Raw genomic sequence first — 20,129 nt, 5'->3', positions numbered from 1 at the left:
GTAACGGGTGAATCACCATTAACATTCATCTTTACATCATCATCCATCTCTGATGGTTTTCAGTCAATCTGCCATTGATGTTCTGATACGGACCTTTATCTTTTGCCTCATATTCCAATATTCTTGCAACTTTAAGCTATTACATAATTTTTAATTCAAGCAACTAATTTTTACTTTTATAGAGTTAGCTATTAATGTAACACGTATATATCACGCTTATTTTAACCATAGTTAAAAAAATATTGCCAGGCTGCACATAATCCCTGTGTTTATTGATTACATTGCCTCATTTTGAATTTTCTAATTTTTGTGTTTGAGTCTGTCTATAATATATCTTTCCATCTTTGTAATGTTATCTGGCCTGACAACTCTCCAATATTCTTTTTTGACCTCTGGTGTATGCTTGATTTCTTCAATCCCCTATTTGCCCTAATGCCTTCACCTCTGGAATTCTCTTCTTATGTCTTTCTGTTATTTCTTTGTTATTGCACAGAAAACATCTGCTTTTGGTCAAATGTTTATTTGTAGCACTGTTTTAAAGTGCTTTGGGTTAATTCACTGGGTTATAGTTCGTATGTCAACTACACATGTCAAATGTTGTTCTAAATGGTGGTATATGGGAGATATCATACAACGAATGCAAATAAAACATTGTACAATATTTTAGGCAATACATAGATGCAATTTACAATGTTTATAACATGCAATTTAAAACATTCTCTGTTAGCTTTCATCGACAACTACTTGGTAATTCTGCACTTTATTAGGTTCTTTACCTTGGGATCAAAAATTAACAACATGTATTTAAAATAGAGATCAGATCCCAATTGATGCCTTTGTTCCAAGCTGAACAGGATGTATATTTTATTTCAACAGAAAACAAAGTAGTGGAGATAGTATGAAGAATTCTGAACTGCCAGAAGTTGGAGAGGATGAAGTTTTGCCATGAGATTATATGCAATAAAGGACATATGCATGTTTCATTGGGTTCCCAAAAAATAATCAGCTGCTGTGGTGTTAGAAGCCAAATGAATACATCAGTATAATATTTCCTAAGATGTAACTTACCAGTTGCATAATTAACTCAGTAAGTTTAATGTATTTTGCGCTTTTGCATGGAAATTCTTTGAAACACACAATTGCTTAAGATACTGATGTATTCATTTTTAAGGCATGGAGGTAGTTGGTGTATGAGTACAGATGTTGGATTGGTCTTAACATTTTAATAAGTAAACAATTTTATATTTGTGGTACATGTTTCTTAAAGGCATTTGGGGCCCAGAATTTCACCTTTAAGAGGAAATTGTAGATAATTAGTGATTTTTCACATCATGATATCAATCAGAATGCATATTGCAAAATGTTTACAGTATTTGCTTAATGTAAAAGTCTGCTTTTAACTTTTAAAATAGTATTTACAATGTAATATGTCAGTTAAATCCATTATAATATCAAGAATAATGCACATTATTGGCAGTTTAATTTTGTACTATTCCATTAGTTTGTATAGGCTATGTAGTTTACTAAACATTATTTAGCTTAATAAAAAGTATAGTGAAGACAAGTTTTAATACTAATTATCATAAATAACGTAATTCTCCATGGAAATGCTAGATCCATGGTAGACTGAGTTGCTTGTTATTTTTGAAATTATTCATTTTTATATAGTGTGGCTATTAATGTAACACTCTTTCACTCGTATTTCACTCTTATTTTACCCATGGTTAGAAAACATATAATGTTATAAAGCTGGCTGTAAACGTTGCCTCTTCTTGGTTGTGTGTTTCCTCTAAGCATTTCAATGATCGAACCTTCCCCCTTTTCGGGGAAGATATAATTATTGCAAGAAAACAAAGTGCTATGATTTCTTAATAATGTTTTCCCAGAGGGCAAGTACCTGTTCTATGATGTGCAATATGCATCATTAATCATTGAAAAGCAAGGAACAGATGCTCTATTTTTGATGTGAGTTTCTCAGTGTGAATTCTGTTCAATATGTTGTAGTGTGGGCACAGATCTTTCCATAATACACAATAATAGATTCAATGTTGTAAGTTTCACTGTACCTTATTTGGTGCGTGTGACAATAAACTGACCTTGAAACCTTGAAATACATGCACGGGGAGAATGATGCTTCCGTGTAAATGGTCATATGAATTTGATGCAGTGTGCATTGTATTTAATTAGAAACTAAGTTTATTACTTTATCAATGAATGATGAATAGTGGGCATAATGTAGAAACATATTTTGCTATCGATGTAACAGTTTGAAATGTAAGTTTCAGCGAAACCTATCCACTGCTTTAAGATACTCTTTAAAACCTACCTCTTTTAGCTACTTATCCTAATATGTCCTTATTCGCGACTGTTAGCTTGTGTCCAATTACCTTGAAGCAATTTATTGATTTAAAGTCATTGTGTAAGTGCAAGTTGTTGATGAAATATCTTTTAGCATTTTGAGAACAAAGGACATAGTGGCCTTCGATCCTTTTGTGATATTTACAGTTTTTAAGTGTTCATGTAAAAGTTAGTTATGATATTGCTGCAATATTTCTGGTATTTTGCCAAATATAATGTATATTTACTACAACTATATGCTGATGTTTTATACAAATGGCCAAATATTATCTGTATTATGTATTTATGAAAACAACCATATTTAATATCAGTATTATTCATACATGATGTTCCCTACTCGTATTTGAAATTTCATTCTCAAAGGCTTTGAATTTATATGTATAGATTAATTTTAATTAAACCGCTTATCTTAATGTCTTACAATATGGATGTTATTTTTGGAACTGGGGGGCACTGTTACTTCAATTTAATTAAGTTGCATAATGAAATTATATAAATATGGAAAATTGTGTGATGGACTGCAGATAAGTGAATGTTTAATGTCGATAAGGAATATCTTCAGTTTTATTCATTAAAATAGATTTAGTAGTTGTAAGAAAATCATATTATTTACATAATAAATTGATGTTTTCAGCCACAAATACATTTATTATGGTTTTTGATATTTTGTAATATTTTTAAATAAATCTGCAGCTCCCAAAACATGTTTTTGAAATATTGAAGGGCAGATAATTAGTTTAGTGAAAAAAATAGAAATCACAACACAAAAGCAAGCCATTCAACTAACCTGTCCACTTGAGCAGTAAACATAATTGTTTTCACTGTAACCACCTATAAAACAACTTTTAAACTAATCTTTATCAATGGTAACCTGCGAAGCTGATGGTGATTGCGTTCTTCAACAGCAGCAGCCTTTAATGATGTTCCAATCAATATATTATGTGGGAAATTACAAATTTCTGATGACTGTGCAAGTAAGGAGCAAAGAAATTAAGCTGTTAAACAAATTAAGGAAACTGACTACTGTAGGCTTTGTCCACTCCTGGAAAGTGTCCAAGTATAAAACACAATGATTTGAAGCTCTTGGTAACAGAATTGTGTTTAAGCTGCCAAATCATTTTAGAAGATTTAAAAACAGCGCCAAAGGCCGAGTTCGGGTGTTTTCCATGAAGGTCAGAGAGAAGCAGCGAGAGCGAGTATTGGCTGGAAGTAGGTGAGTCAGAGGGAAAAAAGATTTATAAAGAGTGCCAAACACCCAGGTTCGAGCAATTTACAAATTTGCGTGAAAGTAGTTGATTAGGGAACAGATAAAGTGCAGCTGTAGCTGAGCTGCCTTGTTGAGGTGACTTGCCTTGGGAGGTAATTGGTAAGTTATCTAATTAGTCAATTTAACAGGCAATATAAGCAAGGCTTGCTCTAGGGGAGTGGCCTTGTCGAGGGAAGTGGCCTTGTCGAGGGAAGTGGCCTTGTCGAGGGAAGTGCCTTGTGAGAAAAGTGCGAGTCTTTAGCTTGCGTGTCTTCAGCAAGGAGACTACGCCAAAAGTTGGAGAGGGTGAGACGCTGTACGGAAATGACAGGTAAGCTGAGTCAGTGTGATGTTTGCAGGATGTGGGTGGTCAGGGACACCGCTGGATCTGAATGTGTGGCTGTGGAGCTGATGCAGGGGCAAGGGATTTAGATTCTTAGACCACAGGGATCTGTTTTGGGACAAGGATGAATTGTACAAAAGGGAAGGGTTGCACCTCAACAGGCGGAGGACCAGCATTCTGGCAGGCAGGTTTGCCACTGCTGCACGGGTGGTTTGAAACTAAATAGTGGGGGGGGGGGGTGGGGGTGTCAAATGGGATAGACAAGGATGGAGTTAAAGGGAAAGAGGGTATAGGAAAAGTTAAGAAAGACCCCAGAATTAACAGGACAGAAAGCTCACGAAGGGATAGGAGGGTATGGCCAAGTGTAATTAGAATCTATGAGAAAGGTGAGATGAGTAATAGATTAAAAGTATTATATATGAATGCACAAAGTATAAGAAATAAAGTCGATGAGCTTGTGGCTCAGAGATTGGTAGATATGACATTGTGGGGATTACAGATACAGGGCTGCAGGAGGATCGGGACTGGGAACTGAATATTCAGGGTTGTACGTCCTACAGAAAGGACAGGCAGGTGAGCAGAGGAGGTGGGGTAGCTCTGTTGGTGAGGGGTGACATAGGAACTGACAATGTAGAGGCACTGCAGATAGAGTTGAGGAATTTGTAAAGGGAAGTAGACACTAATGGGAGTTATCTAATGGCCCCCAAACAGTAGCAGATATAGGGTGTAAATTGCAGCAGGAGTTAAAACCAGCATGTAACAAAGGTAATGCCACTGTGGTTATGGGGGATTTCATTATGCAGGTAGACTGGGAAAATCAGGTTGGTTCTGGACCCCAAGAAAGGGAGTTTTGTAGAGTGCCTCCGAGATGGATTTTTAGAGCAGCCTGTACTGGAGCCTACCAGAGAGAAGGCAATTCTGGATTTAGTGTTGTCATATGAACCAGATTTAATAAGGGAACTCAAGGTAAAGGAACCGCTTGGAGGTAGTGACGATAATATGATTAGTTTTAATCTGCAATTTGAGAGGGAGAAGGTTAAATGAGAAGTGTCAGTGTTACATAGAAACATAGAAAATAGATGCAGGAGAAAACTGCAGAAGAACCTCTTTCCTCCTATACTGAAATCCTCTTGTTATGAAGGCCAACATGCCATTAGCTTTCTTCACTGCCTGCTGTACCTGCACGCCAACTTTCAGTGACTGGTGTACAAGGACACCCAGGTCTTGCTGCACTTCCCCCTTACCTAACCTGACAGCATTGGGATAATAATCTGCCTCGTTTTTGCCGCCAAAGTGGATAACCTCACATTTATCTACATTATACTGCATCTGCCCACTCACTCAACCTGTCCAGGTCACCCTGCAGCCTCCTAATATCCTCTTCGCAGTTCACACTGCCATCCAGCGTTGTGTCATCTGCAAACTTGCTAGTGTTACTTCTAATTACTTCATCCAAATCATCAATATATATGGTAAACAGTTGCGGCCCCAACACCGAGCCTTGCGGCACTCCACTCGCCACTGCCTGCCATTCTGAAAAGGACCCGTTTACTCCTACTCTGCTTCCAGTTTGCCAACCAATTCTCTATCCATGTCAACACCCTACCCCCAATACTATGTGCTCTTATTTTGCTCACCAATCTCCCGTGTGGGACTTTATCAAAGACTTTCTGAAAGGCTAAATACGCTACATCCATTGGCTCCCCTTCATCCATTTTGCTTGTCATATCCTCAAAAAATTCCCAAAGATTAGTCAAGCATGATTTCCCTTTCATAAATCCATGCTGACTTGGACTTATTCTTTGACAAATGTACCATTATTACCTCTTTAATAATTGACTCCAGCATCTTCCCCATCACCGATGTCAGGCTAACTGGACTGTAATTCCCCGTTTTCTCTCTCGCTCCTTTCTTGAAAAGTGGGATAACATTAGCTATCCTCCAATCCACAAGAACTGATCCTGAATCTATTGAACATTGGAAAATGATCAACAATGCATCCACTATTTCTAGAGCCCTCCCTGAGTACCCTGGGATGCAGACCATCAGGCCCAGAGGATTTATTAACCTTAAGTCCCATCAGTCTTCCCAATACAATTTTCACCTAATGCAAATTTCTTTCAGTTCCTCTATCCCCCTAGATCCTCTGTCCTCTAGTACATCTGGGAGATTGCGTTTTCCTTCGTGAAGACAGATTCAAAGTACCTGTTCAACTCTGCTGCCATTTCCTTGTTACCCATAATAATTTCACCCGTGTCTGCCTTCAAGAGACCACATTTGTCTTTACTAATCTTTTTCTCTTAACATATCTAAAGAAGCTTTCACTGTCCTTTATATTCTTGGCCAGCTTCCCTCGTACTTCACCTTTTCACCCCGTATTGCCCGTTTTGTTACCTTCTGTTGTCCTTTGAAAGTTTCCCAATCCTCTGGCTTCCCACTACTCTTTGCTGTTTTATACATCTTTTCTTTTAGTTTTATTCCATCCCTAACTTCCCTTGTCAGCCACGGATTGCCTCCTACTCCCCTTAGAATCTTTCTTTTGCTTTGGAATGAAATGATCCTGCATCTTCCGGATTATGCCCAGAATTTCCTGCCATTGCTGTTCCACCGTCATTCCTGCTAGGATCCCTTTCCAGTCGACCTTGGCCAGCTCCTCTCTCATGCCTCGTAGTCCCCTTTGTTCAACTGCAACACTGAGACTTCCGATTTAACCTTCTCCCTCTCAAGTTTCAGTTGAACAAAGGGGACTATGAAGGCATGAGAGAGGAGCTGGCCAAGGTCGACTGGAAAAGGATCCTAACAGCAATGGTGGGAATTTCTGCGCATAATCCAGAAGATGCAGGATCATTTAATTCCAAAGAAAAAGATTAGTAAAGACAACTGTGGGTCCCTTCAAGGCCGAAACGAGTGAAATTATTATGGGTACAAGGAAATGGCAGAAGAGTTGAACAGGTACTTCGGATCAGTCTTCACTAAGGAAGACACAAACAATCTCCCAGATGTACTAGGGGTCAGAGGATCTAGGGAGACAGAGGAACTGAAAGAAATTTGCATTAGGCGAGAAATAGTATTGGGTAGACTGATGGGACTGAAGGCTGATAAATCCCCAGGGCTTGATGGTCTGCATCCCAGGGTACTCCAGTGTTCAATAGATTCAGGATCAGTTCCTGTGGATTGGAGGGTAGCTAATGTTATCCCACTTTTCAAGAAAGGAGCAAGAAAGAAAATGGGGAATTAGAGACCAGTTAGCCTGATATTGGTGGTGGGGAAGAGGCTGGAGTCAATTAAAAGGTCCCACACGGGAGGTCGGTGAGCAAAATTAGAGCACATGGTATTGGGGGTAGGGTGTTGACGGATAGAGAATTGGTTGGCAGACAGGAAAGGAGTAAACAGGTCCTTTTCAGAATGGCAGGCAGTGGTGAGTGGAGTGCCGCAAGGCTCGTTGCTGGGGCCGCAACTATTTACAATGTATATTAATGATTTGGATGATTGAATTAGAAGTAACACTAGCAAGTTTGCTGATAACACAAAGCCGGGTGGCAGTGTGAACTGCGAAGAGGATGTTAGGAGGTTGCAGGGTGACTTGGACAGGTTGAGTGAGTGGGCAGATGCATGGCAGATGCAGTATAATGTAGATAAATGTGAGGTTATCCACTTTGGTGGCAAGAACAAGGAGGCAGGTTATTATCTCAATGGTGTAAGATTAGGTAAACGGGAAGTGCAACGAGACCTGGGTGTCCTTGTACACCAGTCATTGAAAGTAAGCGTACAGGTACAGCAGACAGTGAGGAAAGCTAATGGCATGTTGGCCTTCAAACGAGAGGATTTGGGTATAGGAGCGAAGAGGTCCTTCTGCAGTTGTATAGGGCCCTGGTGAGACTACATCTGGAGTATTGTGTGCAGTTTTGGTCTCCTAATTTGAGGAAGGACGTCCTTGCTATTGAGGTAGTGCAGCGTAAGTTTACGGGGTTACTCCATGGAATGGGGGGACTGTCATATGAGGTAAGATTGGAAAGACTGGGTTTGTATTCACTCGAGTTTAGAAGGATGAGAGGGGTTCTTAGAGAGATGTATAAAATTATAAAAGGACTGGACAAACTAGATGCAGGAAAAATGTTCCCAATGTTGGGGGAGTCCAGAACCAGGGGCCACAGTCTAAGGATAAAGGGGAGGCCATTTGAAACTGAGGTGAGAAGAAACTTTTTCACCCAGAGAGTTGTAAATTTGTGGAATTCTCTGCCACAGAAGGCAGTGGAGGCCAAATCACTGGATGAATTTTAAAAAAAGTTAGATAGAGCTCTAGGGGCTAGTGGAATCAGGGGATATGGAGAGAAGGCAGGCACAGGTTACTGATTGTGGATGGTCAGCCATGATCACAATGAATGGTGGTGCTGGCTCGCAGGGCCAAATGGCCTCCTGCACCTATTTACTATGTAATACTATATTGCATTATTAGTCCAGCTTCTCTACTTTCAATTTTGAGAACAAATGTTCCAGTTCGGGATAGAAAGAAAATTCTGGCTTTCAGGTTTTTCCATTCAACACTTTAATGTCCATCTCAAAGGGAAAAACTGATCCACGTTGACAACAGGTCTCAAATGATTATTTTCAACAGATAAAACCTGTTCGTACTAACTTTCTGCATGTCAACTACTGTTATTTTTATTTCAACATCGAAATTCATTAGTTAATAATAGCAATACAGAATAATTTTTCCCTTCTAAGATTAAACATACTTATAAAAATATATATAGCCTTGAAGTGGACATGTTTGTCAAAGGCCAAATGGAAAATGTAATTTTTACACCAAGTCATGTGTAAAAGCCAGTTTGGATTTCTGTAATTCGGTATCATTCCAGCGAAGCCTATTGATAGACACAAAATGCTGGAATAATTCAGCCGGTCAGGCAGCCTCTGTTGAAAACTGGCAGGTGATGTTTTGGGTTAGGACCCTTCTTCAACCTGAGCCTATTGATTTTCAACAGGGGAGAGAAAATAAAGTTATACTTTCCTGGATTTTCTTAACCATAACACATTCTTAAACTAGTTTGGGAATTTCTTATTTATATCACACTATCATAATGTCAGATTCAGGAGGAAAATAGTTTGAAATATGACTCAATTTTTTTTAATAGTTTATTAGACAATAGACAATAGGTGCAGGAGTAGGCCATTCAGCCCTTCGAGCCAGCACCGCCATTCAATGCGATCATGGCTGATCACTCTCAATCAGTACCCCGTTCCTGCCTTCTCCCCATACCCCCTCACTCCGCTATCCTTAAGAGCTCTATCCAGCTCTCTCTTGAAAGCATCCAACGAACTGGCCTCCACTGCCTTCTGAGGCAGAGAATTCCACACCTTCACCACCCTCTGACTGAAAAAGTTCTTCCTCATCTCCGTTCTAAATGGCCTACCCCTTATTCTTAAACTGTGGCCCCTTGTTCTGGACTCCCCCAACATTGGGAACATGTTATCTGCCTCTAATGTGTCCAATCCCCTAATTATCTTATATGTTTCAATAAGATCCCCCCTCATCCTTCTAAATTCCAGTGTATACAAGCCCAATCGCTCCAGCCTTTCAACATACGACAGTCCCGCCATTCCGGGAATTAACCTAGTGAACCTACGCTGCACGCCCTCCATAGCAAGAATATCCTTCCTCAAATTTGGAGACCAAAACTGCACACAGTACTCCAGGTGCGGTCTCACCAGGGCCCGGTACAACTGTAGAAGGACCTCTTTGCTCCTATACTCAACTCTTCTTGTTACGAAGGCCAACATTCCATTGGCTTTCTTCACTGCCTGCTGTACCTGCATGCTTCCTTTCATTGACTGATGCACTAGGACACCCAGATCTCGTTGAACTCCCCCTCCTCCTAACTTGACACCATTCAGATAATAATCTGCCTTTCTATTCTTACTTCCAAAGTGAATAACCTCACACTTATCTACATTAAACTGCATCTGCCATGTATCCGCCCACTCACACAACCTGTCCAAGTCACCCTGCAGCCTTATTGCATCTTCCTCACAATTCACACTACCCCCCAACTTAGTATCATCTGCAAATTTGCTAATGGTACTTTTAATCCCTTCGTCTAAGTCATTAATGTATATCGTAAATAGCTGGGGTCCCAGCACCGAACCTTGCGGTACCCCACTGGTCACTGCCTGCCATTCCGAAAGGGACCCATTTATCCCCACTCTTTGCTTTCTGTCTGTCAACCAATTTTCTATCCATGTCAGTACCCTACCCCCAATACCATGTGCCCTAATTTTGCCCACTAATCTCCTATGTGGGACCTTGTCGAAGGCTTTCTGAAAGTCGAGGTACACCACATCCACTGACTCTCCCTTGTCAATTTTCCTAGTTACATCCTCAAAAAATTCCAGTAGATTTGTCAAGCATGATTTCCCCTTGGAAATAGACATTTGTAATAGAGAACAACTGTCAAGATTTACTATATTTTCAATTGAATTGGTATTTAATATGTTTATGTTAAAAAAATAATTGGAGTGTACTCTCGACATCTGGAGAAAGCAAAAATCACTAAGCAACATATCACAAAGAATTTGTTGGAGGCAGGAAGACAGTTCACCCAGTCTTCCTGTCTCCACCTATATCCTTTCTTTGTCCCGCCCCCCTGACATCAGTCTGAAGAAGAGTCTCGACCCGAAACGTCACCCATTCCTTCTCTCCTAGATGCTGCCTGACCTGCTGAGTTACTCCAGCATTTTGTGATACCTTTGATTTGTACCAGCATCTGCAGTTATTTTCCTACACAAATAATTTGTTCATCAACAATATTTTTATCATGTTTTTGCAAATCATACTATTTAGCAGGAATACTATCAAATAGTTTAAATCGTAGATGAGAGACTGCAAATGCCCGGAATCTTGAGCAAAACTATGTTGGAGGAACTCAACAGACCAGGCAGCTTATGAAAGGAAATGGACAGACAACATTTCAGGTCGCGACCCCTATTCAGCCTGATCCAGTTTAAGTTAATTACTGCAAAATAATCTGATTTCTACTGATTAAAAATACTTAATTTCTAAAGTTATTATTTGTGGAGGGAATTTTTTTCACTGGCTTACCAATTCACTGTCTTTAATACATTTGTACTTCTTTCCTTCATAATAATGTTTTTTTTTTAAGATGTTCAGGGCAATTATATCACACGCAATTGTTGCCTGAAAGGGAACATTTGAATTATGTAGTGACTTCAAAGATATTTCGATCTAAAATAGCTTAATATAATATCTGACTTTTATAAACATAAAATCCAATAAATTTCACTGGTACACTGTACAGCTGCCTCATTTTAATTGTTGTTTGCCAATTTAGAGTAATATAATGCATATACAAGCTCTTTCGGCCATTAAGGCTACACCAATCCCAATTTTATTCTCCCATCATTCTCATTAACTCCTTTCAGATTATAATATCCTGTATACCACTCAGAACAGTTTACAGTGCCTAATAAAACTACTATATGGTTAAGATGGCCATAAAAGCAAATAAGGTAAAGTGGGAGTGCTGCTGTATAACTTTAACAGAAGAGCATAAAGATAACTTGAAGGATCAAGAATGGGTTTAACTTTGGGAGCTAATGACTGGGATGGAACAGTTGAGAGCAGTAAAGCATTGATGACTAATATCTCCATGTGCCAAACACATAAAGATAAAATAATAGTAATCCATGCTTAATGTGCTGCAAGTGGAGCTGTGTGCACTATAAAATGAAGAACCTGGGTCAAAAAAAACAAACTGGTTGCTTTAGCTGAATGTTTTGGATATGGTTAGTGCTAGTTTGATTTGTTTTCCTCAATTTTCACTGCAGTATGGGCCTTTGAATGTAAAGGAAAGAGAAAACTATCAAAGCAACAACATTGATCTATAAAGAGTTTATTTGCTGTAAAGAATGCACAAATTCACACACCTTAACTATTTCATATATCTGTTTTTAAAACACAAAATAACTTACCATTCCCAGTAAGGCTAAGCCAGATCCTATATTTATCATTGTTGGGATAATGTTAAATTTTCCAGCCTGTTGAGAATAATAGTTTTAAAGCAGTATTTATCAACACTTTATTGGAAGCATGGATTATACATTTTTGTTATAAACAATATGAAGGTAGACAAAATGCTGGAGTAACTCAGCGGGTCAGGCAGCATCTCGGGAGAGAAGGAATGGGTGAGGTTTTGGGTCGAGACCCTTCTTCAGACTGATGTCGGGGGAGGGGGTGAGACAAATAGAATATAGTCAGAGACAGGAAGACTAGTGGGAGAACTGGGAAGGGGGAGTGGATAGAGAGGGAAAGCAAGGATTATCTGAAGTTACAGAAATCAATGTTCATACCGCTGGGGTGTAAACTACCCAAGCGAAATATGAATGCTGTTCCTCCAATTTGCGCTGGGCCTCTGACAATGGAGGAGGCCCAGGACAGAAAGGTCAGATTGGGAATGGGAGGGGGAGTTGAGGTGCTGGGCCACCGGGAGATCAGGTAGGTTAAGACGTACTGAGCGGAGGTGTTCAGTGAAACGATTGCCGAGTCTGCGCTTGGTCTTGCTGATGTAGAGAAGTTGACATCTGGAACAGCAAATCAGGTTGGAGGAGGTGCAGGTGAACCTCTGCCTCACCTCTGCTCACCTGGAAAGACTGGGTCCTTGGATGGAGTTGAAGGGGGGGGGGGTAAAGGGACAGGTGCTGCATCTCCTGCGGTTGCAGGGGAAAGTACCTGGGGAGGGTGTGGTTTGGGACGAGTGGACCAGGGAGTTTCGGAGGAAACGGTGTCTGTGGAATGCAGAAAGGGGTGGAGATGGGAAGATGTGGCCAGTAGTGGGATCCCATTGGAGGTAGCGAAAATGTTGGAGGATAATATGTTGTATGCGACGGCTAATGGGGTGGAAGGTGAGAACAAGGGGGACTCTGTTTGTAACTCTGTCAGAGTGAGGCCCAGCGCAAATTGGAGGAACAGCACCTCATATTTCCCTTGGGTAGTTTACACCCCAGCGGTATGAACATTGCCTTCTCTAACTTCAGATAGTCCCTGCTTTCCCTCTCTATTCCTGTCTCCGACTACATTCTATCTTTGTTTCGCCACCTCCCCTGACATCAGTCTGAAGAAGGGTCTCAACCCGAAACGTCACCCATTCCTTCTCTCCCGAGATGCCGCCTGACCCGTTGAGTTACTCCAGCATTTCGTGTCTCCCTTCGATTTTAACCAGCATCTGCAGTTTTTTCCCTCCCCATAAACAATATGAAGATGGACTATAATCTCCAGAGGAAACAATTCATCCTTTTGGCCTCAGCCTGAATTGTTTAGTTTTCAGCAGATTCATTATCTTCTAGCAAGTTCACTACTTTCACTTTGAGAGTTAGAACAGTTCAAAACTGCACTAACATTAATTGTCTGAAATTTAATGATCTAATAGGCCCATTTTTTGACACTTAGCTGACAATTCTAAATGTTTAGTCATAAATTCACTTATTTAAAGTAAATTGTTGGGGATTGCTTAGGCCGCAGTGACCATGGAGAAGGACATGATTATGGAGAACAGATTAATAGATCAGAAGTTAATTTGGAAGTTGGGAATAGAATTTAGGAATAATATTGGTCAAGCAACCAGAACAAAATTTAAAATGGTGCCCAACAGATTAGAGGGAAAATATAAATAAAATAATCTAAACACTCATGGCATAGTAGATGAATAAAGGAATAGAATAATTAAAGGCAAGATAAGATGCATACATTAAATACACAGACACAGACAAATACACAAGATGCATACAGAAATACACAGAAGAATGCAGAATACAACCCATCAAAAAACATAAGGAAGTTGGAGGAATCATGAAATTAAATTAAAGTAAGGAAGCAAAATATTTCACTGTTACACCAACAAAATAAAAGCTTGGAAGGATTAGGAAATGGCAGAAATATTAAATCATTTACTGAAGAGATAACAGAGGTGGACATAACATTGGATAACACAACATTTGAAATCAAGAAAGGGGGACAAAATAAAGAAAATATCCCTGATTCTGATGGATCACTCACTCATTTTAAGAGACGAGAGAGAAAACAAAACTATAAATATTTGATAAACTACTGGATAAAAGGTGTCATGCCTGAGGATAGATAATGTTGTATAAATTTTAAAAAATAGAGTCCTACTAGAGGAGATAATAGAAAAACTAGAAATTGAAAAAAGCAATAATGAACATCCAGCGTTGTTTTTTTAAAAGGAAGGTATAGTTTGACCAGTCTTACAAAAATTATAGGAATGCAATTTATTCTACTTTTTTTTTAGATTTTCTAAAGATTACATTGTACAGCATTATAACCACTGAGTAGGGTAAGAAAATACATTTCAGGTGGAAAGTAGCATAATAGATTACCATCTGACTTTAAGTAGAGTCAGAATAAAGTAAAGAGTAGAAATAAAGAGTGAAAAAGGTGGGCAATCATGATACCAAGTGCTGGGCCCACTTGTTCACATCAATGACCTAGAGTTTGGAATTGTAACTGCTGTTATAGTTGGGCCAAAATATTCATTTCTGCACCATGTATTCTATGTATTTTTAAGAGTTTCTCCTGTACTGTTTAAAATAGCATTTTTCTTTTGAGTGCAGCTCAAGTGAATTTCAGAACCACCACCTCCGACCAAAACACAATCCAATTAGTTCTTCCCTTGCATCAGTGGATGTCACTTTTTAATATGACTGATGTGGAAATGCCCAGCTGCGAGTTTAAAAACCAGAATCCATTCTGCACCTCATCAAATTTTAGCCAAAAACTGTTCAACAATTTTAAATTTGCTATGATCATACCCTCAAAATAGAATTCAACATCACTAGAAATGGATCTTGTGTTTTGTGAATGTTATCTTTGAATAATGTTTTTATACATTTCATACCCTTTCCAAGACATCCTAAAGCAATTTAAAATTAATAATTTTTAATAACCTTTCAAGGACATTGGAATGTTCAATAGCAGCTGATATCTGTACATTTATTGGGATACAGTAATGTATTGTGTGTTGTACAGATAAGGAACCCCTCACAAATAGGGGTAAAGACAAAGGCAACCAGGAAAGTTAACTGCCTCTTCTGTACAAATTTTTGAGACAATTTTATTTTATGCTAGCCCTGTCAACAGATTAATCTGGTTATTAAATACTTCTACAATTTGATATTAAGTCATCCCATTTAAATAAATATAATGTACCGCATTATGCCGATATTGCCGAAGGTTGTGGCTAAGTCACTGGCATTGAGCCATTGAAACTGAAAAAAGTTATGGACTTAAGTATATTGCTGTAAAATGTGGAAGTCTGGGACTTGGCTTAAGATCTGTGCCTAAAGCAAGACCTGGTCTACATTCAAAAGGCTGATAAACTCACAATGGTAAGTCTTTCCCACTTTTTCATCCACTCCCTCTACACCAGGATCAGTTTACAGAGGCCAATTAATCTACAAACCTGCACGTCTTTGGGATATGGGAGGAAACCCACACAGTTACAGGGAGAACATGCAAACTCCACACAGACAGCACCCGAGGATAGGATTGAACCCAGGTCTCTGGCGCTGTGAAGTGCGCTGCACCGCTACATAGTTTTCCCTCATAACTGTCTACTTATTTCCTCTCGGTAGTTATCATTATAGCCTCCAATAATGTAATTCAACCAGTCATACACACAAGGTCAGAAGTTAGACTTGTTAAAAATTGACACGGCAAGATGGTGATAGAATACTTGTCACTTGCCTGGATTAATACAATTGGAACAAAGTCGAATACATCTATCATCCCTCCCTCCTCATGGAATATCAACTTGAAAAATAATTATTGTTCTTTTGTCACTGGACCAAAATCATAGAATCATTTACTTAACAGCACTGTGATTGTAACTACTCGGCATGTTCAGGGTGACAGTTCACCAATTCAACACCAATTAGAATGGACAATCTGCTGGTCTTGTCAGGCACAACCAGCACATCTCAAGAATGAATAGATAAAGACAAAAATCACTCACCTTACCAAAAACGTCAATGATGAATCGTATACCATATGCTTTGAATAATGTTCTTGACACTGTTCCATTTTCATTTGTGTTGTATTTAGCAAATCTGTTTTATATTATCGTTCAAGTTAGGAAACCGTATCTTATCGTTAAATGTAAAATTCAAATATTGGTTTAATCACATGCCATTCAAACAAAAAATCACTTTAGCTCCTGAATGGTCCTCCCAAAACAAAGTGCATCAATGGAAGGGTGATGGGGAAATGTCAATGTTCAGCGAGACTTGAGTCTTTGCACATAATTCACTGAAAGTTAATACGCAGCTCACAATTGGGAGAAGGCAGCATGTGTATATTTGTGAATGGGCATTTTTGTCGCTCCATCTTACAAAACTATCAAAATGTTGGCCTCATTCTAGTACATTCTGTGATCGCGTGGGTTTCCTCTGGGTTTTCCAGTTTCCTCCCACATCCTAAACTAGTTTCGAGATAAAGCATGGAAACAGGCCCTTCGGCTCACCGTGTCCGCACCTACCATCGATCCCCGCACATTTACACCCGGGGCAATTTACACTTATACCAAGCCAATTAACCTAAGTTGGAGGTTTTTGGAGTGTGGGATCGAACCAGAGTCTCTGGCGCTGTAAGCAACAACTCTACTGCTGCGCCACCCTGCTGTAAGCAACTGCTCTGCCACCCTGTAAAGAAGGTGAAGAGGCTAGGTCTTTGTTCTCATTGAAAACAGAAAGTGTAGAGACTGATGATCTCTTATTTGATAGATATTTTGAAGTCTATACATACCTAAAATTATAACCAGGCGACACTGCTTTATTTGGACTTTTGTCAAGCCGGCGAAAGTTGTACACTGGGACGCATTCAGATGCCGGTCGATCCAGGTTACACGTCCACTCTATTAAAATACCCATCACTCCACCCTGAATAAGAAATGATATTCGAAGTACAAATTTTGTTAGATTAAAATGAAAGTTTTCTAGCTCATATCAGCTAACTCAACCCCTTGCTTAATTGATATCCACAGATCAGCTAAAGCTCTGATTTTAGTTTTAGTTTTGAGATACAGCATGGAAACAGATCCTTCATCCACACCGACCATCAATAATCACCCATTCACACCAGTTCAGCATTATCCCTCTTTCATCAACTCCCTACTCATTAGGGGCAATTTGCAGATCAATTGACCTACAAACCCGCACATCTTTGGGATGTGGGAGGAAACCCACACGGTCACAGGGTGAACATACTCAAATGAGGCCTACATTTTGGTAAAATGGGGACAAAAATGACCACTCGCATGTCAATAGGCCAGGTAGACTACACATTTTATTCTTGATCTGTGTTCACCACGTTCTTCTCAGACCACCAGAAAATATTTTAAAGGACCCAGTTTTTCCTCAGGCCTTGTGATACCCAGTGATGAGTTTGTGATAACACACAGGGATTGACATCTACTGTGGTGGAACCATGCAGGAGATTTCCCTGCCAACAATAGCTTGGTGATCATGTGAATAATAGAGCCAGCGTGCACAAGTTAGAACAGTACCAGCATCAAGCAGTTTGGACATTTTCCACACCTCATTCTGCAACTCCAAATAAGGAGGAAAATACAATTAAAAATTAAACAATTGAAGATACAAAAGAGGAAAGGGATGAAATGTAATGGCAAAAAGATAGAATTAAGTAGCAAGCAAGAAATTCTGATCAGTTTATAAAATGAGCGGCATAGATGACACCAAGTACAAACCTTGATATAGATCAACTATAGAAATGGGAGGAGAAATGGCAGGTGAAGTTTAATTAAAGCAAGTATGAGGTGTTACACTAAAGGAGGTCAAATGTAAGGGGAAAAAATATAATTAGTGGCATGACTCAAACAGCATTGATGTACAGAGGGATCTTGGGGTCCAGGTCTACAATTCCCTGAAAGTGACGACAAAGTAGACAGAGTAGAAATAAAACTATCATGTCCCTTTAAATGTCTGAATTTGTTTTTTCAATCTTTCACAGGTAATTAATTGGCCTCTGTAAAACTGACCTTAGTTTGTCAGGAGTGTGTTGTGAATGGATAAGAAAGTGGAATAACAGACCTAGGAAACGAGTGATCGATGGTCGGCATGGACTCAGTGTGTCGAAGGGCTTTGTTCCAAGTTGTGTCTTTAAATTAAACCTTCCTCTGTCAACCATTGTAGCTTTTTCATAATCATAATAATCATAATCATACTTTATTAGCCAAGTATGTTTTGCAACGAGGAATTTGATTTGCCATACTGTCATACCAATAAAAAGCACAAGACATACAAAATACATCTATATACTGAAACTCTTGTTTGTTTGTTCCTGAACTACAGCCAAAACGGTACACGATAGCACGACAATTTTAAGCCCACCTTACTCACCGTCGTCCCTTTGATGCTAATGGAAGATGTTTCATTGAAATATTATATTTTTAAAGTTATTCACATTTTAAAGTTTAAATCTATCTCATAGGGAGGGAGGGGGGAGGGGGGAGGAGGGAGGATAAGCGGGGTTGTGGGGGATGGAGTGAGGGGGGAAGGGAAGGGGAAGGTGGGGGGGAGGAGGGAGGGAAGGGAGAGGAGAGGGTACTGCACCAATGCAGGAGAGGTTTGGGCCCAACGGGTCCTCTTGGTCTAGTTTTAACATAAACATCCACCACAGTGACTCCTCCACATTCCTCACTGTGATGGAAGGCACAAAAAAAAAGTTCAACCCTGCTTTGTCCTGCGGTCAGGGAGCCTCAAACCTTCCGTTGACAGGACAATCTTGGCTCCCATAGCCGGCGGTCGGGCCCTCCACGTCGGGGCGATCAAGCTCCCGCATCGGGGGATCTCAGCTCCCCCACGCCGGGCGATCGGACCCCGGGTCGGGGCTGGTCGAACCTCCTATGACTTTGGAGCTTCCCGACATCAGTCTACCCGAGACTGCGAGCTCCTCGATGTTGAAACCTGCAGACCACGGTTGGAGCGTCGATCCTAGGCAAGGGATTGCAGGCTCCGATGATAAGTCCACGGCCCCGCGATGGGGCTCAAAGTCAGTCTCGAGCAAGGCCGCCAGCTCCATGATGCTTGGCCGCAGAGCGACCGGAGATATGATCCGGAAAACAATTGCATCTCTGGCAAGGTAGGAGATTGAAAAAAAGTTTCTCCCGACTCCCCCCCACCTCACATAAAACAAACCAGAGAACATTAACACAAACTTTTAAAACACACTAAAAATAACAAAAAAGACAGATAGACTATAGGCAAGGCTGTCATCGCTGACGGTGCCACCCAGTGGACAGGAAGAATTGTTTAGCAAGTGTAAGACAGTTTTGCTTCAATTATAACATGATCTTGCAAGATATCAGTTGCTCAGAGTAGGTTATGGTATTACAGCCTTCTAGATGGATTAATAAATATCTAAATAATACAAGATTGAGATAAATAAAACAAACCTGAACAGATAATTCCTGAAAATTTTCTCCTGCTTCTCGAACCATATCTCCCAGGGTAAAAATTGGACAGAACGGATCAATTTTCGGATGGAACCTACAAACCTTTAAGTAGCTTTTATTTACACTTGACAATATATTTCTCCTGTGGTAAGAGAAAGGGATGTCTGTTAGATACTTGTTACATTATGAGTATGTATTATATAAATGGATATAAACTTACTTTGAAAATTGAAATTTGGGGAAGGTAATGCTGTTCTTGATTAACACCGTGAAATTTTCAGCTTTTTCAAGAATTGCAGGCCTAAAATGAAAGATCGTTTATATGATTGATATAAATATCCTTAAACTTTTACTTTGTTTTCTTCTAAAGCTCTCTTGTTGTTCAGCATAGTTTATTCTGAGGAACTATATTGGTAATGTATAGGGTGTAAAAGTCTTCAAATTAATTTGCAATTTTAATATTGAAAAGAGAAATTGCTTACTTTAATTTTTGTAAAACTTTATTTTAATTACTATACATTTTTAAAAGTTGAACACATTTCAAATTACTTTTATTGATTTATTTTTTAATTGGACTAACTACTCACACGATTTCCAACTATTGTTTAAAGTCCCCAATCATCAAAGACATTTGCAAATAACGGAAAAGGGCAGTTGGCCGTGTTCACTATAAGAAGGGTGA

General features: G+C 39.6%; 2 protein-coding genes across 8 annotated transcripts in view; one reads left to right on the top strand and one right to left on the bottom strand.

The window, feature by feature from the left end:
* The window catches only part of LOC144605940 (calcium/calmodulin-dependent protein kinase kinase 2-like), a 68,287-nt gene extending 50,022 nt beyond the window's left edge, over window positions 1–18,265 (top strand). For 2 of the 6 annotated variants that reach the window (XM_078421636.1, XM_078421637.1), the window contains one exon: window positions 877–3,012. In XM_078421636.1, coding sequence (XP_078277762.1) covers window positions 877–949 — 73 coding nt within the window. In that variant the 3' untranslated portion in view covers window positions 950–3,012. Of the gene's footprint in view, window positions 1–876; window positions 3,013–18,003 lie in introns of those variants that run through there. The other 4 variants (XM_078421634.1, XM_078421633.1, XM_078421635.1 and 1 more) reach the window with 3 other exon arrangements.
* p2rx4a (purinergic receptor P2X, ligand-gated ion channel, 4a) overlaps window positions 7,906–20,129 on the bottom strand; it is a 30,232-nt gene continuing 18,008 nt past the window's right edge. The window contains exons 5-11 of one of the 2 annotated variants that reach the window (XM_078421639.1): window positions 19,668–19,748; window positions 19,448–19,589; window positions 16,780–16,913; window positions 15,992–16,085; window positions 11,937–12,002; window positions 11,047–11,142; window positions 7,906–8,915 (exon numbers count right to left, since the gene is read on the bottom strand). In XM_078421639.1, the coding sequence (XP_078277765.1) occupies window positions 8,892–8,915; window positions 11,047–11,142; window positions 11,937–12,002; window positions 15,992–16,085; window positions 16,780–16,913; window positions 19,448–19,589; window positions 19,668–19,748 (637 nt within the window). In that variant the 3' untranslated portion in view covers window positions 7,906–8,891. The remainder of the gene's footprint in view (window positions 8,916–11,046; window positions 11,143–11,936; window positions 12,003–15,991; window positions 16,086–16,779; window positions 16,914–19,447; window positions 19,590–19,667; window positions 19,749–20,129) is intronic. The other variant, XM_078421638.1, reaches the window with a different exon arrangement.

Source organism: Rhinoraja longicauda, chromosome 25 (genome assembly GCF_053455715.1).
Source record: "Rhinoraja longicauda isolate Sanriku21f chromosome 25, sRhiLon1.1, whole genome shotgun sequence".
NCBI classification, from domain to species: domain Eukaryota; kingdom Metazoa; phylum Chordata; class Chondrichthyes; order Rajiformes; family Arhynchobatidae; genus Rhinoraja; species Rhinoraja longicauda.
The sequence above is the reverse complement of the archived record's forward strand: the minus strand, read 5'-3'. Positions and strand labels throughout refer to the sequence as shown.